The 26,902-nt window shown below is 44.3% G+C and overlaps 1 protein-coding gene across 1 annotated transcript in view; it reads right to left on the minus strand.

The window, feature by feature from the left end:
- Positions 1-2,958: 2,958 nt before the first annotated feature.
- The window catches only part of LOC146821765 (uncharacterized), a 160,010-nt gene continuing 136,066 nt past the window's right edge, over positions 2,959-26,902 (minus strand). The window contains exon 2 of the mRNA XM_085609910.1: positions 2,959-3,636. Coding sequence (XP_085466036.1) covers positions 3,074-3,636 — 563 coding nt within the window. The 3' untranslated portion in view covers positions 2,959-3,073. The remainder of the gene's footprint in view (positions 3,637-26,902) is intronic.

The raw sequence follows: 26,902 nt of genomic DNA on the forward strand, positions 1-26,902 counted from the left end.
AGGATCTGAGGCAGTGAAGATGGATCCTCTTTAATGGGAGGTTGGCATCTCTGAAAGGGTGCAGGCATCCAGCTCCAACAGAGTCTAGACCCGAAAAATGAAGTTGTTGCTAATGAATAGAGCATATGAGCAGAGGATGAGGGAGAAAGACAGACAGAATATGTTTGCTGGGTCTGCCTTCTTGTACTCCAACCCCAAGGCACTGCCATTGTTATGTATTTGCTGATGCCTTCTCCTTTTGAAGTAATGCACAGGTAGAATGTAATTCCATTAGTACCACAGAGAGCCCATTTTCTTCGGAGACTGTACTAAGGCCAAACTATTCTTAATCTGGTATACATCATGCATTGTGCTACTAAGTGTATTATTAATGTGCCAACTCGGTCATCTAGGACATTATAGAACTTCTAATGTGTGTTTGCTAGGTATTCATGGTAATTGAAGGTGGAAGACTACCCATTATGTAATTAGACATGAATAAGTACTAACATTGTGGAGGCTTGTAAAGTACACTAGCCGGAAAAAAACACCTATGGTGACACCTATGGCACCTTGGAAAATACAATGCTTGCTAACAGGACATTAGAAAAAATTACTGTAAGAACTTGAGTTGTTGGTTGACTGGGGTGTAAACCCTAGTCAAGCAGCAACCAACTCTACATTAACCCCAAGCACACGCCAACCCTAAATTAACCTGTGTCCAAACCTCTGGTAGCTTTGCACAGAGCTGTCAGGCTTAACTTAGAGGCAATGTGTAAAGTATTTGTGCAACACTTCAAATAGTAGCACAGCGAAAACACACCACTAAAAGATACCACATATGTTTTAAAAATAGAGCAAAATTTATAAATTAAAAAGAGACAACTACAAAAATTCAATCAGTAGAACCAGAGTAATGAATTTTTTAAGATTTTAGTGAAAATAGCGCCAAAAAGCACAAAGCACCAACTTGGGGTATCTGGCAATGCTTGATCGATCTGGTCAAAGTCACATTTTTAGGCTGGCCGGGATGGAGCGCGAGTCGGCTTAAGTCACCAGGTAAGGCCCGCTGAAGATTTCCTTTTCAAATTCATGCCAAGAGCCCATTCACAATTAAGGGGGACACGAGGAGCAGGAAGATCATCATGGGAGGCTGTCAGCATATTGCAAAAAGCTGGTCAGGCTTTGGGGGTGGGCGTTGTTGGAGCTTCATGCTGGTGGTCCCCAGCTAGTGGTCGATGCTGTTGAGCAGAGAGGCAGCTGACGGATCTTCACATTGAATCGTGGTGCGAGCAGCAAGATCTTGGTGCAAAAGGGACTATTCACGGTAGCAAAGAGCTAATAACAGAAATATACAGCTCTCTGAGCCACACCAAGGGTCCAGGACCTGAGGTACACCACCTGGGGGTCAGGAATGCACTTCAGCTGGGTCCGGGGACTGTTGCAGGATGTTGGTGAGCCTTTTATGATTCAAATCAGGAGGCCAGCTTCTCGAGGCATGTCTTTGAAGTGCCTTCCTGGCCCTAGCTCCAGACTAGCTACAGGGGGTATGCGGCCCTTTATGTAAAGACAGGTCACAATCCATTCAAGTGTAAGTCGGGCTGGGCTCCTCCATCCCTCCCTGCCAGTGATGACCCATTCAGTCAAACATAAGCTCCCCACTGTGTGTGGCTGTTTAGGAGGAATACACAAAGCTCAACAGTCAACTACAGCCCCTCATGTGACCCAGAGACAGGCTGCAGGCAACAACTGGCTAAGGAAAAAAAATGCCAACTTACTAAAAGTGGTGTTTTCAAAATTGTAATTTAAAATACGACTTCACCATAAGTTAGAATTTTTCATTATAATTCAAGAGACACCAAATATGTAGGAGTTACATGTTCCCATTTGAAAATTACACTTATAAAACGTAGTAAGGTAACTCCAATGTTATCCTATTAGAGAGATAGGCCTTGCAGTAGTGAAAAACAAATGTAAGAGTTTTTCACTAACAAGACAGGTAAAACTTAACAGTACATACCATACTTTTTTAAATACATTACACCCTGCCTTCTTGCTGTCCAGGACCTAACCTAGGGGTGATCTATATGTAATAAAAAATAAGGTTTAGTCCTTACAAAAGGTTTAATTTGCAAGGTCGAATGGCAGTTTAATACTGCACACACAGGCTGCATTGGCATTCCTGAGACATCTTTAAATACTACTTAAGTGGGTGTCACAATCAGTGCTGCAGGCCCGCTAGTCACATTTAATTTACATGCCCTGGGTGCATGTATTACCACTTTACTAGGGACTTATAAGTAAATAAATATGCCAATTAGTCAGAAGCCAGTGTTACCATGTTTAGAGGCAAGAGCACAAGCACTTTAGCACTGGTTAGAAGTGCAAGGAGTCCTAAGGACAACATAAACAAATTCAGTGAAAGAAATAGGAGGAAGGCTAAAAGCTGGGGATGGCCATGCAGAAAGGGCTAAGTCCAACAACTAGAATGCATGCTTGCTGAAGAACTACAGTAACTTACAGTCCCATACATTTTCAATTACGTAGCAGCATTTCTTTCCCCATAATTCAAAGGAAATGCCATGTACCTATGAAGGTTGCCCTGACACATCTGATCTGATGCAGGACCTATGTCAAACAAGGATAAAAATACATTATTAATTAGGACATGAGAAATATTGGAGCTTGTCATTAAGTATGGCTAAAGGACTATTTTTTTGGGGGGGGATTTAAAAGACACTGTTGAATTTATTTGCCTCCCTCTTATGAGAATCAAAAGAAGAACACATTAAATTTGCCTGTGACCCCACATTCTCTCCTCCTCCCAAGTCCCTTCTGTTCGAAGCCAGGTGATGCCTGGGTTTTGTAGACAACATCAGTGAGGATGACAAGTAAAAGAAGAAAAACAGCAGAGCCATGAACAATAATAATATTAACAGATATAAGTTCCTTGTGACTCTGCGACCTCCTGCTCGGGGATTTAAATGGATGTGAAAGGCTTTATATAGTCATCTGCACCACGGCGGTGTAACCAACTGCATAGGGCGCCAAATAATGGTGTATTTGAGTGCTGAGGTGGTGTGCTTTGGACGTTTTACTTAGGTGGCCTATATTCAATCTTCCTGCTCTTCAATACGGACCACTTGTGTCTCTTCAAATAGTTCACCACGGGAATAAGGATGGCACCAATCATCAGAACCTTCAGTCCCATGCGCTTGCACTGGTCATATTCTGGCTCTGCTGCCCAACTAAGGAACGTGCATACATCCTTAGCGACCTGAGACATGGTAGCTGTGGTGCCATCATCAAACTCCAGGATCTCATTGTAAATAGGCGGTGCCATGCCAACAGCCTGGCCAGGAAAGTAGGGGTTGTAATACAAGCCTTCTTGTATGGTGACCCCTGTGGGAGGATCACAGTAGCCAGTCAAAAGAGAGAAGACGTAATCCTCACCACCATGCCTAGTATGGACAATGTAGCTCAGATCCAGGGGCAATGACCCATTGTTCGCTGACCGGGCTGCCTCCAGATTAGGATATGGCTTGGGGAAGTAATCAGGCAGCTTGCCTGGCCGGGTAAACATATTTCCATTTTTATCAGGGCCGTCTATCACTTCACACTCCTCTGCTAAAGCCTTTGCTTCCGCTTCTGTGCGACAGAATTAGGCCTGGGCTAAAATTCCGTTCCGCTCGCGGAAATTGCGATAATTTGACATTTTCGTGTTGCGCGGAGAGCACGGAAATGTAAAAATTTCCGCAATCCGCATTTTACCGGAAATTTTTTGCTTGCTCGCGCTGTCAAATAATACATTCTCGCGTGCGCGCGATCGCCTTACCTGAATCCCCGCGTTCTCCGACAAGTTTTCCCGATCCGCTCGCGTTCTCCACGAGATGTTGGATTGTTGGTAGCCATTTGCACTGTCTCGCGACAGTTCGCGCCCGAAGTAACGTCATTCGTCATGCGATCACGTCTTTCTTCTCGCGATCATGCACCGTGAGACAAGTGAAAACAAGATGGCCGCGCCCGCGAGCAACCGCATGGGTAAGTTGGCGAGCCGCGACCACGCTGAAAATACCGCGAACGGGCGGGAAAAAAACTTCTGCATCTTCGCGATATTTCCGCGTGTTTGCGGAGATTTTTAACATTTTCGCGATAATTTGCGAAAGTGAATTTCGCAATTTCCACCCACCCCTAGACAGAATCCCACCAGATTTCGGAAGGCCAGGTATTCCATGCTGTGGCAGGCAGCACACACCTGTTTGTATACCTGGTAACTACGACGAAGACTGCTGTGATCGAAGGCAGAAAAAGGACCGTTGTGGATTCAAAGATACTTTGGAGGATGCAGCTCTAAATCACTGGCTTTTACCGATCTGAGTAGAGCCAGGGCTAAGCCAGCCCCGCCAGCAGTAAGCACGCCCAGCATGGACAGGGCCACCTTCCGGCCTCTGGACACACTGGAAAAGGACATGGAAGCCGGCCTGTTGACTTCCAGTCGCCCCTAGATCTCGTTGCCCTTACCTTTGGCTGCGAGGACCAGGCCGCCCCGCCCCTGAGGACTCTGAGGAGGCCCCTCTGCCTCCTTAGGACTATTTTGGTACTGGAAAATGTGCATAGTGTAGGCACTGTGCAAGGTGGCAGAACAGAATTGGATAAAGATGTAAATGTGCAGTCATACCAACGGCTTTGTGGAAAACTCCAAAATGGTCTTACATATAACTAATTTTGATATAAAATGCTCCTTTTTTAATGGCTCCTTTGAAAAAATCATTGGCAGACATGTAGACTGACACTTCAAAAGTGGCTATTTATAGCATACCATTTTCTTTCTTAATGATGCAAGACTAATGTAGTGAAATTGCATCACTTCTGTTCCATTTGCTTGGAGTTCTTTGGAGAGAACACATAATTTCTTCATAGATAGTAATCTTTGAATCCCAACAGGTTTTGACTAATGGTACTTTCCTTGCTCTTTATAATACATAATGGGCCCATTTGACAAAAGGCATTTTAAAGTATGTGATGTGGTACTCAAGTAGTACTACCTCCCTTACTCCAAAATGCAATTCACAAACGTATGGCAGGAGATTTCAACCTCTGCCTCGTCTGTCTTTTCAGTGCAGAGGTCTTATCCCCAGTGTCAGAGATCTATGCACACAGAAGAATAGATTTTAGAAGTAAATATGTGAGGGACAATTGGGAGTGGTGGGAAAATGTGTGACAATTACTACAGAATGGATGGGATTAACAGCAATTTCAAATGGGGTTGAGGGAGAGACATGCTGATACAAAGAACACACCCACATTAGAGTTAGACTATTGCTATTCCCAAAGTAACAGTCTACTTCTACTGCAGCTCGAATAGTGACAAAATGGTTATATATATATATAGATTCACTGAAAAAAACATAGGTTTCAGGGGTGTTATAGTTAGCTGGACTTTTCACTTGTACAAAACCATTGAAATTCCCCCGTTATAGTTAGTTCAGCTAACTATAACTCGCGCGCCCGCAATGCACTGCTGATGACGTCACATATTACATCACTCATGACATGGTCAGTGACATCACTCATGACATCACTGTTGACATCATCCAGTGAATGTGTGTTATTCTGAAAATTAAATATGTTTTATATATGTATATCTCAAGGTCGATGGAAGAATAAATGGGTATATAAGTGTCTAAATGGATGATTTGTTTTTGAAAAATTGATTGTGTAACTGACTGATTAAGTGTATCATAGTGAATACATGGCTTAGTGAGTAATGTTTAAATATGTAAATATCTGTATCAGTCTCTCACTTTGTGTATAAGTGGCTGCATGGGTTGGTGAGTAGCTACATGGGTGTCTATATAGGTTATTAGTTGGTTTTTTGAGTATCAGTCTGAGTGTCTGCATGGTTCGGTGGGGGTATTACGTAGTGCATAGGTGCATGAATGAGTGACTCACTGTTTGTATGTGTTGAACACAGTATGTGTGCAGGACTGTATGGGTGGATGAGTGTGTGTATGGGTGTGTTAGTGAGTGAATGACTGTCTCAATAGTGTCTTTATGAGTAACTACATATGTTTTAAACTAGTATATGTGACTATTGGTGTATATATGTGAGTATATGTGAGAGTGAGAGATTGAAAAAGTTCCTGTATGAATAAGTATGTGTTTCTATAAGTGATTGTTTAAAAGACTAAGTATGTGTAAGTTTCCGTAGAAGTGTGGTGGTGTGTGTATAACTGTATATGCAAGTAAATGTATGTTTGATTCTTTATTAGCATGAGTGACTATGTGTGTGAGTAACTATGGATGAGTGGCATTGTGTAACAGGATGTATAGGTGTATGAGTACATATGATGAGTGAGTACATGTATGAGTGACTGTATTGGACTGTTGGTGAATGAGTGGATGTGTATGTGGATCTTAGAATTACTGAAGAGGTTGTTGTAACTGGTATTGGTATGTCCATTGTTTTGAAAATTTTAGTCTCTATTTTTGAATGTGTGTATCAAAGGTTATATTAGGGTGAGAGGAGGTCTGCCACTCTATCACAAGGATGATGTCATCAGTGATGTCATCAGTGATGTCATTTGAGATGTCATCAGTGATGTCATGAGTGATGTCACTGACCATGTCATGAGTGATGTAATATGTGATGTCATCAGCAGTGCATTGCGGGCGCGCGAGTTATAGCTAGCTGAACTAACTATAACGGGGGAATTTCAATGGTTTTGTACAAGTGAAAAGTCCAGCTAACTATAACACCCCTGAAACCTATGTTTTTTTCAGTGAATTTCTGAGGTTTTTTAAATGCTAATTCCTAACTATAACGTGCCTGAAACCTATGGTTTTTTCTGTTAATTTCAAAGGTTTTTTAAATGCTAATTTCTAACTATGCCTACAGAGATAGGACATGTGAAGAAAGAAGAAAAAATGCACAGAAAGAAACAAAAGAAGTGCAGAAAGAAGCAACAGAAGTCCTCAAATACGAAGATAAGTGCAGGAAGAAGGATAACGTGCAGAAAGAACAAAAAGAAGAGCAGAAAGAAGCCTTGTTGCAAAATCATCCTGTACCCTCAACTTTTTCAGACGGATACTGGTGGTAACTGAGTCTGACTAACCAGTCCTAGAGCCAGTGCTATGTTAAAAGACACTTAGAATACAGTGAAAACACCTACATACACTAGGGAACATTATGCGTTGGGGTCCCCCTGTGATTAGCATGACCTCCTGCGTAAGCCCCTAGTATATAATAGGGCATGGGGATTAAAACTACCTCTTAAAACAGGCCACAGGGCGTTTTTGCACACGTTAACTCAGGCCCCGTCCCCTCCTTTCACCATTGTGTAAACACGCCCTGTGTCCGTTTTTAGTTGGGAGATTAAGTTCATTTGAGTCCTGAGGGTCCCTAGGGTCCAACTAGCCCACTAGGTACCTCCAGTAAGTGCCACAGAGCTGCGTTGCAGAGAGGTGTAAAAAGTGGCACGGCCTGGACCACCTCTCTGCAATGCAGCTCAGTGGCGCTTACTGGAAGCACTTGGTGGGCTAGTTAGCCCCCAGGGGCCCTCAGTATTGAAGGGAAATTATATCCCCAATTTAAAACGTGCCATGGTGCGTGTTTGCACACGTCACCTCAGGCCCCGTCCCCTCCCTTCACCACTGTGTAAACGCGCCCTGTGGCTGTTCTAAGTTGAGAGATTAAGTCCCCTTGAATCCTAAGGGTCCCTAGGGTCACACTAGACCACTAGGTACCTCCAGTAAGCGCCACAGAGCTGCGTTGCAGAGAGGTGTAAAAAGGGGCTTGGCCTCAGAACACCTGTCTGCAGCGCAGCTCCCTGGCGCATACTGGAGATGCCTGTTGGGGGCGCGTTTGCAGAGTGCTGCATGGAGGGGGCATGGCCCCCGGCACGATGCCAGTCTTTTATTTATTTTATTTTTTTAAGAAGGGGGGCTGTGTGGTTCCCCTTCTTATTCTAATTTATTGGCCCTGATGACCCCATCCCCCAGGGCCTGTCTCCTAATTATATTTTTTTGACCCCAATCCCCAGGGCCGGCCACTGTTTTTTATTATTTTTAAAAAATATATATTTATAGACACACCTAGGACATGCTGGACAAACCGTACGTACCTATCACCATGACGATTTGCGTGATATTCATTAAAAGGCGACTATGCATGCAATTAATCCACGTGGAATGTATTTACACCACTAGTGAAGCTCTGACATGTCTGATGCTCTACCGTGCCTAATCCCGGTAGACACCCTTGTCGTTTATTTATACAAACATGGGTAGCTATTGACGGGCACATTTAATACACATGCACACCAAGCCATTCAAAGGGGATTCGACAAAAATTCGACCAAAACTATGCAAGAAACCCCCCTCACAGTTAATAAAACACACATCCACTGCCGGATGTGTAATACTTTTTATTTTACTCTCTGGAAAGGGGACGAACATCACTTGCGAGTCACAGCGCGCTCCTGACAGAGCCCAATGCTGTGTTACACCCACCATTGCCTGCCGAGTGCCACACACCTCTGTATTGTATTCCACTAGCTAGTGCATATGCTATGACACTCTCTAGCCCATGTGCACTGTAACACCACCCCGTGAAAATGTCATGCCACACTTGTCTTCGCACGGGTTATATTGCCCCATCTAACGTGCCTTCCTCGATGCCTATGTTATAACGCACAGTGCTATGCCATACATATTACAATTTGGGATCCATATCTTTGTCACAGTGCATATGCAACGTTACACTCCCCAGCACATATTTTATATTACAACTTTAGAGACTAGTTAGGTTACACAACACTGCCCTGTGCATATTACACTCCAAGGCGCATATCGCATAGCACACGCTAGTGCCTGTGCTATCTCGCGCTCTCCAATGAATCTGTCATTGCGCACAAAGTATTGCATATTATATTTCACGCCTGGTTCATCTTATATCACACTTTTTGGTGCATAGTTTATACCATACACTATATCTAGTTTTCATTTTCAATCGTGCTCTCAGGACTATGTTCTATATAACACTGTGTTCACCTACCCTTTTCACGGGCATTACATTTTGCGATAGGGGGTGGAGGGTCAGGGGGTGTTTTTGCCAAGTGAGCCCGGAGTCACAGTCACTAACGTCTTCTTCTTCCTGAATAAAAGTGAGATTATGCTGCATACTTGTTCATATTTTAAGTAGTTTGCACAGACAAAATGTTTTAAAAACAATAAAGTTTCTAATACCCGCCTTCTCTGAACAGTTAGCTTGCTGCCCCATCCCCCTCCTCCCTATCCTCTGTTGTGTGAATCCATGGACTAGCCTCCTCCCTCCTGCCATGCATGGTCTGATGTGCTGCCACTGCCCTCAATTTAGTATGATGTACCAGTCCACTCCTCCTGCCCTCCATTGCCCAATTCTATGCCCCATCATTGACCTCCTGCTTAAACTCTGTGCTTAGCTTGCTGCCCCTATTCTCCTTCCCCCTGCCCTCCGATGTCTTTGTGCATGCCCCTGCTCCATCCTTTTTGCCCACCATGTCCCATGGACCTGCCACTCCTATCTACTCTAAGTGTTCTGTTGAGCTGCCACTCCCCTCCCACCTGCCTAGCATTGTCAGATGACTGTAACCTGTCCCTGCCACCTCCACCCTGCCTGTCCACATGCCATGCCTCTATCCTCTTCCTCCTGTCCTACATGGTCCATTGTACTGCCACACCCTTCTGCCCTCCCTGGTCTGTTGTGCTGCAACTGCTCCTCCTGCCTGCCCCGTGTGGTCTGTTGTGAGGCCCCTTCCCCTGAACTTTCTTGTCTGTGCACAGGTCCTGACCCTCCCTTCTATCCTCCATCGTCCTTTGTGCATGCCCCTGCACCCTCCTTCTTGCCCATCATAGCCATTGTGCTGCCACTAACCCTCCCACTTGCCATGCATGGTCTTCTGTGCTGCCATGGCCCCTCCCACCTTCCCTGTGTGGTCAGTTAGCTGCCCCTGACCCCCTCCCACCTTCCCTCCATGGTCTGTGTGTATGCCATCACAGTCTCACTGTTGCTCTTCATGTTGTGTCTTGCTTCTAGTGCCCATCCTGCCTGACCTCCATGGCCATCTTGCTGCTCCTGCCCTGACCCCTTGCCCCCAGCCCTCTGTTTACATGTGCAGACCCCTACTCCCTCCCTCCTGGCTTGTCTGTTCCATTGTAATGCCCCTGATCCGTCCCTCCTGCCCTTTATGGTCTGTTATGCTGCAGCCTTCTCTCCTGTCTGTCCATTATGGTCAGCTAGCTACCATTGCCTCTTGCCCCTCTGTTCTCTGTTATCCATGTGCATGGTCCTGTCCCCTCCCTCTTGCTTTCTATGGATTGTTGTGCTGCACTCCCGTCCTTCATGCCCTGTGTGGTGTATTGTGCTGCTGCAAACCCTGATGCCTGCCCTGCAGGGTCAGTTTGGTGCACCTCTCCATGTCTCTCCTGTCCTCTGTTATCCAAGTCCATGTCCCTATCCCATTTCCTTCCATGATCCAATGTACCATACTTGCGAACATTTTGAACTTGGTAAGAGGGAGATTTTGAAAAAAAACTGGGGTATTGATTTTCCCCTTTGAGTTACATTGAAAAAGAGGATATTGTAGACAGGAGACAGATCAAATAAAGCCCATTTGAGCTTAAAAACATTGGACGTTTCCTGGCTGAATCGGGTCTGTTGGCATGTATGGTTGTACTACCATTGCCTCTTCCTTCTGCCCACAATGGTCTATTACATTGCCACAGCCTTGAAGGAGGGTAGATTTTGTATCACAGGGGGCCCCTGGCCCGTTCTGTCCACACCTGAAGTATGAGACCCTTGTCCTTGCCCTGCCAGCCGCATTTGTAGGCCGTATTAAATTGACCAGCGGGTCCTGTGTTGCTATATAATTATCCTGAGACATCCTTACCACTCAGCCAGCATAAAACCCCTGTGTAGGCCCTTCTGTTCAATATGTAGGCCTCTTTGTTAAATTGACCATAGCTCTGCAATTTTAGTGTATAGCAGTCTGAAGGCAGGTCTGCGAGGCCTTCTGCTCCAAACTAGTAGCCCCCACCCTACCCGAGTGCTCCGTGCTCGGAATCAAAGTTCAACATCCCCCTGAAGCTGTCGACATACAGTAGGCTGCATCCTGGACTGGTACTTGCTTCCTGGGCAGGTTTCCCGCTTTTAAGGAAGTGGCAACCGCAGAGCGTCAAGTTAGGAGAACTGAGGAGATTTTATACATGAATATATTGAATTCCTGTACAATACCCATTATTTTCTGCTTGCTCTATGGAACTTACGATAAGCGATTGGCCTGAGAGACTGACCTTTTCACCCAGTCCATTGTCAGCATTAAGTGGGTAAATGACGAAATGTCTGGTAAAATCTGCAGACGAAGCTTTTGGGTAGCATACGTAGGTAGATGTAGCGTGCAAAGGAGCCCACAAAATGATATAAAAAGGGAGCACCCACAGATATCGACGGACAACCTCGCCGTCTGTATGTAGGTTAACAGGCTGTGCAGGTTTTCCCCAAGAACTGGGAGCTCTTGTCTTCCTTTGCTTAAAATGTCTTGCTCGGCTTTGCTTGAAGTATCTTATTCTATTTTACCTATATGAAATGTCATGTTATGTTTAACCATTGTTCTCTTTACTTTTGCATTTAAAAGATGTTGTATTGTAATTGCAGGAATGCTTGCTCTAAGAGTAAATGTGAGTGTCCCTAGGTAACATTTTCCTTGGTGTAACTTGTTTCTCATGATGCATTTATAGATGTGTTTTCTCTCTCTCTCTGTCAGTCCATTAATTGAGATACAGAGAATATCATGACAGCTGTATGATTATCTGGATTCTGTATTTTGTACTTTAGGTCTCTATTCTGCGGTTTCTTTGAAGTTGCATCTTCTCATTAAACTGCCATTGTATTCTGCCTCCAATTCCATGTCTCATATGTCTGTTTTCTTCATTTTTGGAGCAAGCGTTCCTAGGCACCCCGGCTCAAATTAAGGTGCCCCTTTTGTCCCTGACTCACTCTCCTGCTCAGTTCTGTGGTGGCTCCCGGGGCTCTGAGGACCGCCCCTAGCTTCCTTGACCCGTAATAGATCTTCCCTCCAACAGCCTCTCTTGCAAGTCCTGTATTGTTGGTTTGTTGCCCCTGCCCCCCTTTCCACTGCCCTCCATAGTCTGTTGTGCTTCCACGGCCCTTCCTGCCTGCTCAGTGTGGTTAAATTGTTGCCTTTGCACCCTCCTACCTGCCTTCAATTTTCAGAGTCCGTGCCCCTGGCCTCTGCCTCTCAACAGTATCCTAATGAACAACTAGATTGCTAACATTCTATATTTATTACAAAAGTGTGGAGCGCCTGACATCATCTTGATGTAATCAAAACTGTAATACCTAGAGCATTCCTTTAGAAATTACATATATGAGAGGGTCTTATTGGCATCAAAATTATGGTTAGTGCTCTAAAAGACTAAAATAAGGACATATTTTCTGAGTTTTCAAATAGCGACAAAGCACTTTTAAATTATTTGTTATCTTTATGTTTTTTTATCTAGTTGACAACTTGATTAAATGTTGCACTTAGGGGAGAGGATGTGGTGTTACTTCCAGAACTGCAGACTTTGCAACTGGGGAACCAGGTTGAAGTTTCTGCTTCAGCTCGACATTCTGTGATTCTGGTCAAATCACTTAGTCTCCCCATGTCTACAACCAAAATGAATTTGTTCTTGTGTGATGTAACCAATGCTCATGTAAAGCACTCCAATACCTGACAAGTTTGCACTATATAACACTGCAAAAACACAAAATAATAAGTGTTTTGCACACTTCTGTCATTGGGCTATATTTGGGCTATATCTGGGTGATTTTGGGCTACATTTGGGCTCTTTTGTCTCCGGTGGCCATCTTGGGAGATTTATTTGTTATGAAGTTTCCTAATTTCCTCATGTACTGCAGTCTCCTCAGTCGGAAATGCTTTCAGTTTTTTACTTTGATTCCATCATGAAGGTATTCAGATATGTCACACATTTGCCATGAATTCTGAATGTTAGCACTCTAGTTGCTCATTAGATCACTGTAGTAAAACTACTGCTCACCATGGAAGTCTGCTCCTGGTATTAAAAGTGCATGTTTCAGTCTGCATGTCAGAATTTTTTAATGAAATAGAAGAGGATTTGAGAAGTCACTCAAAATGTGCCCTCATTTTCTTTCTTCAGCATTAATCATAATTTCTATGGCAAAATGAACCCCCTCATTGTGTTCCTTTTTAAATTAAATGTTTTAAGTGTTACCAGTTTATTCCAATCAAGATGGCTTCAGGTGTGCCATACTTTTGTCATAATGAAGACAGTAAGTGCTCTAGTTGTTTTTAAGAACATTCTTGGACATTCTGTCATTGGGCTATACTTGGGCTACATCTGGGTGATATTTGGGCTACATTTGGGCTCTTTTGTCTCTGGTGGCCATCTTGGGAGACTTATTTGTTATGAAGTTTCCTAATTTCCTCATTTACTGCAGTCTCCTCAGTAGGAAATACTTTCAGTTTTTTACTTTGATTCCATCAAGAAGGCATTCAAATGTGTCACACATTTGCCATAAAATCAGAATGTTAGCACTCTTTTTGCTCATTAGATCACTGTAGTAAAGCTACTGCTCACCAGGGAAAACTGCTGCTGGTATTGAAAGTGCATGTTTCAGTCTGCATGCCAGGATTTGAGAAGTCACTCAAAATGTGCCCTAATTTTTCTTTATGCAGCACTAATCATACTTTTTATGGAAAAATGAACCACCTCATTTTGTTCCTTTTTAAATTAAATGTTTTAAGAGTTACCACTTTAATCCAAGCAAGATGGCTTCAGGTGTGCCATACATTTATCATAAGTAGGACGGTTAGCGCTCTAGTAGTTCTTTGGAACACTCTGGAAAGCTGCAGTAGAACACAAAGGAATCAACTGACAGTCTCTGCCCTTGTTGGATGTACATGTTTTACTGAGAATGTCAGACTTCATTCTCACATGACTGAGAAAGATAATGTGAATTTACAGAAAATAAGCTCTCAGTTTAGCTTATAGATCACCTTCCAAACCTCTGTGGTAAAAGCATGAGAAAATATTTTTCTCTCAATCATGATATCCCAGCAGAAGGCTTTTTCACATGGTGAAATCACCTTAGAACATACCACAATTCCTAAAATGAGTATGGTACCATCAACAAATGATTTATAATGTAACTAAAGTCTTAAAATCTTCTATTAACTGCAATGCTTTTTAATGAGGTGCTATCATGTATATTGGTCCCAAGATGGCTGCCAACACTTCTTGGATGAAGTGCTGACAGCCAATCAGATCTCAGGATGAGATGTGTGGTTAGGCTCCGCCCACATATATATATTGATTTAAATGCTATTTTCTCAGGAACTACTGAACAGATTTACACCAGACCTACAAAAGGCACTTCCTTGACCTGAGGACTACCTCTCTGCCAAATTTCAAGTAACTCTGTTCAGCCGTTCGGGCTGTAGCTGTGTCTAAAGGTCCTATGGAAAAATGCATGGGAAAAACGCGTTTTGGGACCCCCCTTTTTTCTCAGCCCCCGCTTGACGAATCCCCCCGAGACTTTCAGGGTAGGAGCGGAGCGTAGCGCCCCACCTATTTTGAAAATTTCGCGAGGATTCATCGACCGGCGCCAAAGTTATTCCAAATAGAATGTTGCGGATTTCCTATGGAAACAGGGTCCTAACTATAACTATCTACTGGCGACCGCCAGTAGATAATATATATATATTTTTTTTGTTGGACTTGGCCCTCTCTGCAGGATCACCCCCAAACCTTTTTGCCCCCACTCTTCCTGTTTTCTGAAACAATTTTTGTTGGCTTTTAGGACTCTGTGCATTTTATCACTCTCTGTCTGAAACCTGGTAAGATTGGCATACACTCAATCGGCACATTGTATTGTTGTGTAAGTTACTAGTTAAGAACTACTACATATACCCATAGTCTGTAAATTAAATGCTAGTAGCCTGCAACACTCATTTTGCCACCTACTGAAGTAACCTTTTTAAACATGTCTCAGGCCTGTCATTGCAGCCTGTATAAAGTTTTTAACTGTCATTTCAACCTAGCAAAATAAACCTTTTGCTAGGCCTAAACCTTCCTTTTAAATGTATATGTCATCCCTGGGATATGTCCTAAATAGCAGATAGGGCAGAGTGCATTGGATCTAAAATGATGGCCATGTATGTTTAAGTTTTACATGTCCTGATAGTAAAAATCTCTTACATTTGTTTTTCACTACTGTAAGCCCTACATTTCCCATAGATTAACATTGTGTTACCTTAGCATGTTTAATAAGTGATGACATTTGCAATGGGTAGCAATATTGTGTTTGGTCTCTAATGAATTGTAGTTTAAAACCCTCTTTAATGGTAAAGTCAGATTTGAAGTCATAATTCTGAAAATGCCACTTTTAGAAAGTTGCATTTCTTATTGTCCTAGTCATTTGGTGCCTACAGCCTGTATCCTGGGTTACATGAGTAGTTGTAGTTGACAGCTGGCCTTTGTGTATTCCTCCAAGACAGTATCACAAAGGGGAATGGGTGTTGACAGGATGGGGCATCTGGACCTGATGAAAGAGGCAGAGCTGTCACCTACCACACAAAAGAGTCTCCTCAACACCCACAGCGAACTTCACACTAACCTTTTGCAATTCCAGACATCCTGGTGCCAGGACAGGGAAGAAGGCAATTCCAGAGCCATATGTGGGGGACGTTCTAGAGGTTTCAACCACTTTAATGCTCGCATCAGGTATAAATATCGGACCGTCAGAACAACTCTTCTGTGCAGTCCTGGACCTGTGGATATTACAGACAAAGCTCTGCCCTGCTGCCAGAGGACTACCCTGCTGCCTGAGGTGTGTCCTGCTGTCTGAGAAGGATGACTGGACCTGCTAGCTTCATCCCTGCCTAAATCAAGTGTCTCCAAGGTTCAGCTGACTGACCTCCTGTTCAGAACTATAGGGATGTTAACAAGCTTCTGAGGTCTCCTTACAACTGCTCACCTACTTGAGTCCTGCTGGCCTTTGCTGGAGTGAGTTCCTGATCACCTAGAAGTGCCTCCCAGGTCCTGGACCTTGGTTTGGCATCAATTGAGCTCCTACTGGAAGAAAAGGAGAACGTTTTGGGCTCTTCATGACTGCAAATGGGCCTGTTCTCACCATTATCTTTGCTCCCGCATTGACTGCCACCACTGAGCTCCCATTAACCTGACTCTTTATGCTAAAGTGACTGCCAAAGGGACATCTTCATCTCGCTCTACAGCATTACCAGCCTGCGATGACCACCAACGCAAAGCTCCATCAATCCCTGTCCACAGTGCCTGACAGGATATTTGCCCTACTGAGGTGACTGACTGCCAATTCACAGCGTGCTCTTTGCACTACATTGATGACCATCCACAATGCTCTTCCTGCCCCACCGCAAACTGGGCTCTGTGCACAGGACTATGAAAAGGTAACTTTTTCAGTGGGACTAACCTGGTCCCTGTATCCACCCTGCACTTCATTGCAGTTGTCCTGAACTTGTGGGACTTTGCTCCAGTCTAGCATGACCAGATGACCGTGACAGTGTACCCACTACTAAATCTTTTAGCCATCACTACCAAGCCCTGGTAGGACTTGCTGTCCCAGGAAACACTGCTACGCCCTCGGCTGTTGCAAGGGAGTGGCGCCGTCATCACGCAGAAAGCACTACCTCTCCCCCCGGGGCGCGGGACCCACTCCTTAATCTTTTGCCCAGTACTACCAAGACCTGGTGGGACTAGCCATCCTAGGGAACTCTGCTATGGCCCCACCATTGCTGACTATGTGCAGAGGCAGACTTGTGAAGGGTAAACATTCACTACTCCTGAGGTGAAAGGTGCTTTGCTTAAAGTCTGGCACTGGCATTTTGCTCTTGAATCCCACAGACTTACTTGGACTCTGACAGCTACTTACAAGACAGTTTTTGTGTTCCCTTGTGAAATGTGAATTTTGTCTTTATGTGTGCTGCTGGGTTTGTGAATTATTTTTATTGTGCCGATTGTATTGGCCACTGAGTTTAAAACCGGCTAGAAGTGTATTACACAATAACTTAGGCTTTGTAGGCCGCTATTGCTGCTGCATAGCTAGATTAGAATGGGCAAATGAAAAGCTACTGTTAATTCAGGAGAAGCTGGGAAGGCTAAAAAGCAGGCTAAGCATGCGACATCCAACTGTACCTTAGAAGAAATTGAAGGGCTAGTTGAAGAAGTACCAAACCTACTGATCAAGGAAGATGAGGGGTTGTGCCTGCATGAAACAATCCTAAGAACAAAGGCATCACGTCATATCTAATTGTGAACGGTTCAGTACAAAATAAGATTGTATCACCTTCTGACCTAACTCTCAATCCAAGCAGTGGGCCATTGACCAGTTCCCAGTTACCTGAGACAGTTTTAGTTCCAGAGCAGAAAGCCAATTACTCAGCCCCTTTTTGGTTAATGTTGAGTGCTCTAATAGAAGCACTTAGGGGCATATCAACAAGGGCGTTATCTCTGCTTTTTTGGCTTTAAAAGCCAAAAAAGCAGAGATAAAACTAGCGCCCTATCAACAACAGGGTGCTAACATGCAAATTTGCATGTTAGCACCCTTTTACTCTACGCTTCCCCTTACATCTCTAATGAGATGCAAAGGGGGCGTTCCAGAGTAAAATAATAGGAGAAATGTCGCTAAGCGACATTTCTCCTATTATCAAGAATATCGCTAACCCTGTTAGAGACAAAAAAAGCAGCGCTAACCGCGGTTAACGCTGCTTTTTTACGTCTGGTATTTTTCTGACTTAGCCATGATATCCTATGGAAGGAGGATATCATGGCTAAGTTTGTCTGTCCCTATCAACAAACTAATGTGAGATTATCGCTGGGTTTCCAGCGATAATCTCACGTTAGCCACTTAGCGTGAGGATTTTTATCGCTATTGAGATAAGCATTGCTAATAGCACGCTATCTCAGCGATAAAAATCAACGCTAGCCGGCGATATTTATCCTAGTGCTAAGTGCGCTTTGCGATAATTATCGCCGGTTGTTGTTAATATGCCCCTATGTCACAGCCGAGCAAGGAGGTTCAACTTTTGGATGCTGCAGCTCCTATAAGTAGGGACCCCAGGAAAAGTCCAGCTGTTGAGAGCAGTGATTTTGCTGCTCATTTGGCATTCCACATACACTCTCTCCAGAATGGGAATCGGCTAGGGTTGGCTATTCCTCTACATCAGACATTGACTGACACCATGAGTCACTTGATCAGAACCCTCATCGACATCGAACATACAGAGGTTTTAGAAGAGCATGTAGTAATGGCACAATCTGGCCCTATGCTGAACACAAACCTTAGTAACTTCACCTATAGCTCAGCTAAATTGGACATGCTTTCATGCCAGTGCATTAGCTAGCCCTATGGGCGCCTGTGGCTGTCTCTGCGTTTGCAGCCCCGCACCGGCTGCAGTAAAGAGTGGTTGTGTTGGGTTATATGTGCTAGGGAGCATTTTTAGTTCTCGCCTGACCCAACGCATGCGCTGGTCTGGCGAGACTTATTTAGAGGGCTCCAAAAAGTGCTACCAGGCCAGCCTAGAGCTACAGTGCATGTGCGCGGGTACGCGCGCCATGCTTTACCGCGATTACTTTCACTTTTGCGGCCGCTTTGATGTTTGATCGCGATCGCGATCACTTTTGCGGCCGCACGGCCACGTGGCATAGCCAATAGTTCTTGCTTTTGGGACCTTATAAGTATTTAGTTATGCAACTGTTGCATGGCTAAACACTTATAAGGTCCCAAAGGCGAGACCTATTGGCTATGCCAATGCTTGTTTCTGTTTGCCGCCCCGCGCAGCAAATCCATTGAGAAGGGGGGAGTTTCTGTTGCCGCCCCAAGACTGCAGGTTGTAGCGGTGGGGAAACTGCCGCCCCCAAAATTCATGCCGTCCGGGTTGTACTCAAATTTTATAGATGATTTATTGATAGACCTTAGGCTTTGGAAATGTATGGCTGATATGGCCTTGGTCAATAGGGTGGATAGTGATCACAATGCCCTTGTCGCTGATTTTAGTCCAAATTGCTTTGGTAAGGCCCCAGATGACAGTATTAATCCGTTTGCCATTCCACTGAAACTTACAAACAGCTGCAGGAATATAAAATGGGCTGCTGTTAGTGAAAATTAATCCATTAAGGCTAATATCTATAAGGAACTAGTTCACAAACTTGGGGGCATATTATCAAGGACAATACCAGTGCCAGTATTGATGCAATCTCAGTGAAAGGAACTGGCAGCTTTCTTTATTAAAAAGATAGCAGATATTTAGCTGGCTTTAAATACAGGAGGGAAGGAGGACCCCCCACCAAGTAGTACAGCAGGAGAGTCAGCTATGAAAGGCCTTAGGGGTCCAAGCCCTACAGGAGTAGGTAATAAATTGAGGGTATGGGATATGCTGAATCTGGATGGGTTTCTGTCACTACTGGCCTCAATCAGATTAGGCTCACCTAGACATCCTATTCCAGCGACTAAGATTAGTACCTTAGACTGAGACAACCTTGAACCCCTGGGATCTGCTCAACTCAGGAGTTCGTCAAGGATCATCCCTAAGTCCAGCACTATTTAACATCTACGTGCTCCCATTGGTGGACTTGGTGGAAAATTGTAGGCTCACCTTATTTTCATACGGGAATCACATGCAAATCATCATCTTATTGTCATTCATGCAGAGGCACAACTCGGAGGCCATGAACTCCTGTTTGGGCATAGTTGACGAGTGAATGCGTGTTCATTTACTCAAGCTCAACGGAGATAAAATCGAGGTATTAGTGCTGGGGAAGAATTCATCCCTATGGGGTCCCCTACATTGGCCAGAGAGCCTGGGCTCTCTTCATCACCAGAGCCCAAGTAGAAGAACCTGGGATTAATCTGAGATACGGCGTAGATTGACGAGTCTTCAGCCACAGTCTGGCTTCTGGGGACCCGCGCATCTTTGCAGCAGCCAGTAGTGAGTTCTCTGGGGGGAGACTCCATCACCCAGAGTGCCTTGCAGCCAGCCACGCCCGGAGGCTCCGTTATTGTTTTGTGTGCCCGGAGGCACTTAAAACCCCTCACAGCTCCCGCTTCGCGGAACTCGCGCAGGTGCGCCCGGGCCAAGCCCGGGCCATGGGCGGACCCGTCCTTGCCCATCATCGCCAGGAAAAGCCAGGGCAGGGCCACCCCCCTTGTCTCAGGTTTTTTGCCTGAGCTCGACCTCCCCTTACAGCTGTTTTTATTGCACTTTTTGACTCCCTGTACTTCCAACGGACTAAAGGTACTGGAAAAATTGTTTTGCCTGGTGGCCCAGAAAGCACCCAGGCTTGTCCCATAAGGTATCAATTATCCATAGGCACTGTTATACTGGCTTGTGTGGGAGGTAGTAGGGGTTTGTAGTGCTCTAACTAATGTTATGGGATCTAACATTTTCTGATCTGATTATATAGCATTCATCTCTGCACTGGGGTGAGGGGAGAATGCTTGAGATAGATATAGACTGCCTGAGATAGATAAATAATTTTATATTATAAGGCCCCACTACCTCTATCCTACTTCCCCCCCCAATATTCAAGTGTGTCAGTGAGTAATTTAAAAATTATTTTTATTTATAATCCTGCTTGTCGCTTAGAGCTAGATGGGTAAAAGGAAGAGTCAAGCAAGGGTCCAGGGCCTAGAAAATACCAAAAAGAAGAAGAAATCCCTAGGAGCTGTCTGCCATGAGACATTGGATCGCATTGAGGAAATTCTATCAGACTGCCATGAGATAGCTGACAGCCAACCAATCTCTCCTATCCTGGCAGAAAATTCTGTTAGTCTGATGGCAAGTAGAATTACTGTAATAGATCCCCTGTTTACCCTACCCCTCTAGAAATTCCGGAAAAAGTTGTCCAGGCCAAAAAAATCCCATGTATGTTTAAGCTAAATTCTAAGGGTAAGAAAAAGGGCTTGTCCATAGCTAAGGAGTCCGATCATCAAAATATCCCATGTGAGTCCTTTACTGTCCCCCATGCCACCCAGGTTGACTGCCGGAATAGGTTTGACTTTCTTAATATGTGATGACCCTGGGGCTGGAGACATTACCCCTGGTGAACCCAGAAATGTTTATGCGAACAAAATGGCTGTATTGAAATCTGTCATGGAGTCCCTGAGAGAAGAAGTGGTCGCTCTCAGACAGGAGATTAGGGATCTGTCCCAGAGGGCTAGCTACGGGAGTATAGTATCGCATGTTCCCCCCAAAGTGCCCATTCCTGTAGTTCAACCCATAGATAAAGGCAAGGGCTTGAGGCAACAACATTGGATTGGTTGAACCATCGTATTGTGTTCTACCGTCAAGCAGGCCATGTCAACTCCAAGATCTTGTGTGTAATTCTTCAGCTAGTAATAGGGATTCAAGAGCAGCAGGATCTATTTTACAAGGAGATAGCTTGGGGGTGTTAGGACCCAGGTATATGGACAGAGGGGAGGTGATTCTGGATGAGGGGTATACTCCCAGGTTAAGGAATGGGGTGCCACTAGGGATGGAACGTATAGGAAGTTGAACCCTAAAGGTAACTGTGACACAGTTTACCTCACAGACGTCCCCAAATCTCCAATGGGGAGGCGCGAGGACCCAGACTCCCTAAAGAACAAGGTGACCCATTGGTTTAGATCAATTTGGCACTGCTATTCTATCATCAGAGATGATATAAAATATGTTGGGAGGCTGAACAATCCGGGGGCAGTAAATGATACTATTGTAGTTAGATTTGCTGATGAGGCCATAGTTTCAGGGCTCCTGTCAATTGACTTCCGTGCTTTCCCCCGGCAAACACCTCTATCTCTATTAGGTACACGCATCCATTAGAAGAGGGGGCAGTCCTGCTGAGAACATCTTGGGAGGATCCACGTAATGGCCCGTGTGGGTCAAATAGTCCCCAGCAGTGACTGAAGAAGGATGGCACTTTGTCGCATAGATGCAGACAGGACCACTCCCCACCCCCTCAGTATTCTTCGCCAGAAACAAATGTATTGCTTACAACTACAACATGTGGCTTGCCTAAAGCTACAAATGTAGCTCTCTGCATAAACCTGAATGTCTGTTCAGTTGAAACTGGGTGTCCTACTGCTTCACCACTCAGGATTCTGGTCTTGAATGTGGCTAGGGTTTCTAAACTATTGTCAGACCCCACCTGGTGCACATTTATTGATTCCTTTGATATAATTTTGCTACAGGAAACTTGGAATCTGTCCGCTCCCCCAAGAAGCGGCTTTTCCACTTTTGATATTGCTGCTATTAAGAAAAAGCAGGGTAGACCCTCGGGAGGCTTACTGGTCTGGGTGAGGAATGCTACAGGGTCCAAAATTGAGCACCTGCATGTAGATTTGCAAAATATTTTGGCGCTGGAGCTGACTCTATCTAGTGGTTTGAAAGGAAAACTTTTTAATGTGTATAATAGGGTGGACATTGTGGAGAAGTGTGGCTCACTGGTTAGAGTAGGCAGACCTGGAAGCAGAGGTCAGCCCGGGACCAGGGTTCAATTCCCGGCTCGGCTGGGTCTTGAGTCCATAAATTGTCCATGGACTCGATAACTCTCGCTCCAGTGCATACTCGATTCATGGGTTCACACTCTGCGACTCTGGGCAATAGCTTGCTTAATCTCCACAATGGCCCCTCGCGGCGGGATGCCTGGCTTTCACCTTGTGGATGCCCTGCTGGGTTATCTCACAGGGGAATACCAGGATGGGTTCCCTAAGCAAGCGCTTAGAGACCAGTTGGTGATTTGCGCTATATAAATATCTGCACATTTACATTTACATTGCCACGGAAGAAACCACTACTCTACGCATACTGGACTATGCATTGTCTAAGTACCTGGATAACACCCCCGCCATAGTGGCTGGCGACTTTAATTGTGCGTTTGAACCTCTTGCTTTGCCTGCCCCAGATCTGACTGAGGACTGGGATCGGGAGTGGTCAATCCCGCCACTAAATTTGCCGAAGGTAAAATGGACGAAGAGAGGTGGCCAGTTGCTTGCCCTTTCGCTGCAGCATGATTTGAGAGCAACTAATGGAAAACAAGGTCAGACTTAAATGGCGACCACACTTTTAACAGACCAAACAATTCAAGCAGAATAGATTATTGTTTAATTACCCCCAATCTATGGCCTATAATAGATGATATGGCTGTGGTGAAAAGATTTGAAAATGACCACAATGCTCTTGCTCTTACTCTTCTTCTGCAAGGCAATGTACAGTCCCACATAAGGGGGTGTTCTTATACAGGAGCCTTGTCCCTCACTAATAACTTGAGGTCAGTAAAATGGACATCCGGAAACGCTAGCCAAAGTTAAGAGCAAAACTAGGGACTTAATTAGGCACCTAGGCAAAATCCCTAGCTCTGAGGCGGTAATGAGTCTAGGCCCCGGGCATGAGCAACTCTATAGGGAAGTTAGAGAACTGCTCAGCCGGCCAGTTAAGACACTGGGAAGCGGCTGTCATTCTGCTGGTCTGCAGCTAAATCCTAAAAGTTCCTGGTTTAATCGGGAGTGTAGTAAGTCCAAGGGGGAACTTATTAGTGCTGTAAAGCGAAAGGTCCACTCTGAGATCGTGCTCTGTAGAGCCAAGTACAGGTAGGTTATTGCCAATGCTAAAAAAGAGGGGGAGGGCTTGTTATGGTCAACTTTACGTACAGCACTTGTAGATAAAGATTCAAAGACCTTTTGGAGAGAGGCCACTCACTGGCTAAAAGGGGAAAGACCAGTGTTAGAATATAATATTCAGCCTGAAGAATGGATGACATATTTTGGGTTCCTTTATGCTAATGACAGCTATGTAAGTAGCAAGACTGACGAGGCAGTGGATGAGGGTCCGATTGGGGAATACGAACCCCTGGACTTTTCATCTGAGGAAACCCAACTGGCAATTTCATCATGTGCAATGGTCCGTCCCCCAGGCGCTGACAATATTCCAAACAATTTGTACAAAGAAGATAATTTGCTGTGGGGCACGTACATTAATATGCTATCCAATTTGGTTTTGGCGGGAGCTCCTGTACCACCATCTTAGCTGATTGCAGAAATTGTGCCTATTTTTAAGAAAGGTGACAAAATTAAGCCCTCGAGTTATAGGCCGATTAGCCTCAATGACTCCCTTCAGAAAAGTTTTTGCAAACAGGTCTTAGGGAGGCTCCAAGAATGGATGACGGAGTTCCAAATTTTAAGTGATTTCCAAGCTGGTTTTCGTACTAAAGTTAGCACTTTAGACCAGGCTTTCTATTTTATTTGTATCTATTGGAAAGAAGTGGATGTCAAAGGTGGGAAATTATATGTGGCATTTGTTGATCTGCGCACAGCTTTTGATTCAGTGCCCCGTGCAAAGGTGTGGGGTGTACTAAAAGAGATGGGCCTGCCGTTAAACATTTTAGACATCTTAATCAGACTCCACTCTTCTAATACAGCACAGGTTAGGTGGGGTCCTAAAAATGAAGTTACAGATAACTTTCCTGTACAACGTCGTGTACGACAGAGTTGTGTGCTCGCGCCCACCCTTTTTACTCTTTTTATCAATGGTGTTATCAATTTCCTGGATAAGGATGGCTGTGATGCACCAAAAATAGGCACTAAAAGAGTTCCCGCTTTATTATTTGTGTATGATACCCTTTTAATTTCAAAGTCACCCCAGGGTCTCCAGCAACTTTTAAATGATTTTACACATTTTTGTAATGATAGGGGTTTGTTTTTAAACCAGGGGAAAACTAAGTATATGTTTTTTAACAAAATTGGAAGGAAAGTATCAAGTAGACCAATATGTGCTGGCAATACTAGACTAGAACAAGTAGATGTATTCGACTACTTGGGTATTCGAGTGTCCCCATCAGTTCACTGGGATGCTCATATGGAGAAGGCAAAATTTAACCAAATTGTCCAGTGTAACCACATCAGCAAGATTCATAGAAAAACAGTCTCACACCAGATTGCTCCAGCACTCGAAATTTACAACACTAAGGTACTGGGGAGCATAATGTATGGTGTAGAGTTGTGGGGGACAGGAAATATAGCACCGCTAATTGTTGTTGAAAACCGTTTTTTAAGATCATTAGTGAATTTACCCCAAAGCTCCCCTATGAAACCTTTGTACATGGATCTGGCACATAGAGAACTGATACACAAGGCGAACTATAGATTGCTAATGTTTTGGTTTAGACTATGGACTGTGCAGGAGTTTGAACCATACTGAGAGACTCTGCTAGACCTCCTGAGATTCCCCAAAGCATCAAAAATCAATCAATCAATCAATCAATCAATGCATTTGTCAAGCGCGCTACATACCCGTGAGGGTCTCAAGGTGCTGGGAGTGGTAGGGGGGCCGCTACTGATCGAAGAGCCAGGTCTTGAGGAGTTTATTGCCATACAGAAAATCTTGGGAAAGCTGGGCATGGATGTTTTTTGGACAAACCTGGGAGGTATGAGACGAATCTGAAGAGCAAGAATGAAGGAAGTGTTCTGGGAAACTATCTTAGCAGAGGATGCTATAGCTTTGGAATCTTGCCTGACCAAAGACTTTTTTACATTTAAATGCTTCTTATCCTTCGAACCAAGTATTGATGAAATTGTTCCCTCTTTTGCAAATTCCGTTATAAAACACTTCCTACCAAACTGTTCTGTTCAAAATGGTCGAACAGTACTACTTTTGATAATCTCGGTCCGGTATGCAAAGGAAGTTCGGACTCTATTGTCCATTTACTTTTCTTTTGCCTGTCCTACTGGCTACTGAGGAAAACATGGATTTTCCCGTTATGTACTCTAGTAGAACGTGGTAATTACTTAGAGGTGTTAAAAGCTCTGTGCACTGATACTAGACAACCCATTGTGTTTGGCCTTTCTAAATTTTGCCATGCACTCTGGATCAAGCGACGGAAACTATGTGTTTGAAGCTTTCTGTTGCTCATAAGGAATGGCTTGTCCCGAACACTTTTGTAATTGACTAAGAACTTGTATCTATTGGCTCTGTAACCCAGCACACTAAGCACTTTAATTCTGTTCAATCAGACTTGTTATTGGCTGCTATTGCACGTTGCACTTTTTTCCTATGGAGTCTTAAATTGTGTAAATTGTGTAATTGGTTTTAGTAACTTTTTATATTGTCATCTCATTATTGCTGTACATTTTGGTTTCTGTTGTGCTGTATACTTTTCAGGATCCTTGTGATCGTAATAAAGTTACTGACTGAGAACCTGGGATTAATCCTGGATGATAAGTTATCTATGACACCTCAGGTGACGAAGGTGGCAGCTACAGGCTTCACTGTCCTGAAATGGCTGCATAAAATCATGTGACAGCTCCCATTTTCAGACCAAAGGAAGGTGGTACCAGCATTAATAATTCTGAGACTGGATAACAGCAATGTACTTTACCTGGGAGCAGCTAGAACCATAATTAAGTGGTTGCAGGTGGCCAGACCTCAGCTGCTAGAATGTTTTAAAGACTCCTGAAAAGCTCTTCAGCATCTGGGCTTCTACAGGAACTCCACTGGTTTGAAGTGGAGAAAAGAATCGATTTAAAACTCTGTTCTATGTGCACAAGGCAAGAGCAGGGGTAGGTCCACAGTACCTGTAAGAATTTGTTAAAGTCAATCAACCTTCTCCCATACTCCGCTCCCTTGAGCTCTCCTTGTGTGTGATTCCTTTAGTCAAGCGTACATGGATGGGTCGTTTGACTATGGGTTGTTTGCATTTCAGGGCCCCAAGCTGTGGAACTCTCTCCCAGAATATCTGAGAAAATGTCATTCATTGAAAATCTTCTGAAGACAGCTGAAGACATGGCTGTTCTGAAGATATATATTGGATTCAGACCTGACCTGAACAATGTGTT

Source organism: Triturus cristatus, chromosome 6, assembly GCF_964204655.1.
Source record: "Triturus cristatus chromosome 6, aTriCri1.1, whole genome shotgun sequence".
Classification (NCBI taxonomy): domain Eukaryota; kingdom Metazoa; phylum Chordata; class Amphibia; order Caudata; family Salamandridae; genus Triturus; species Triturus cristatus.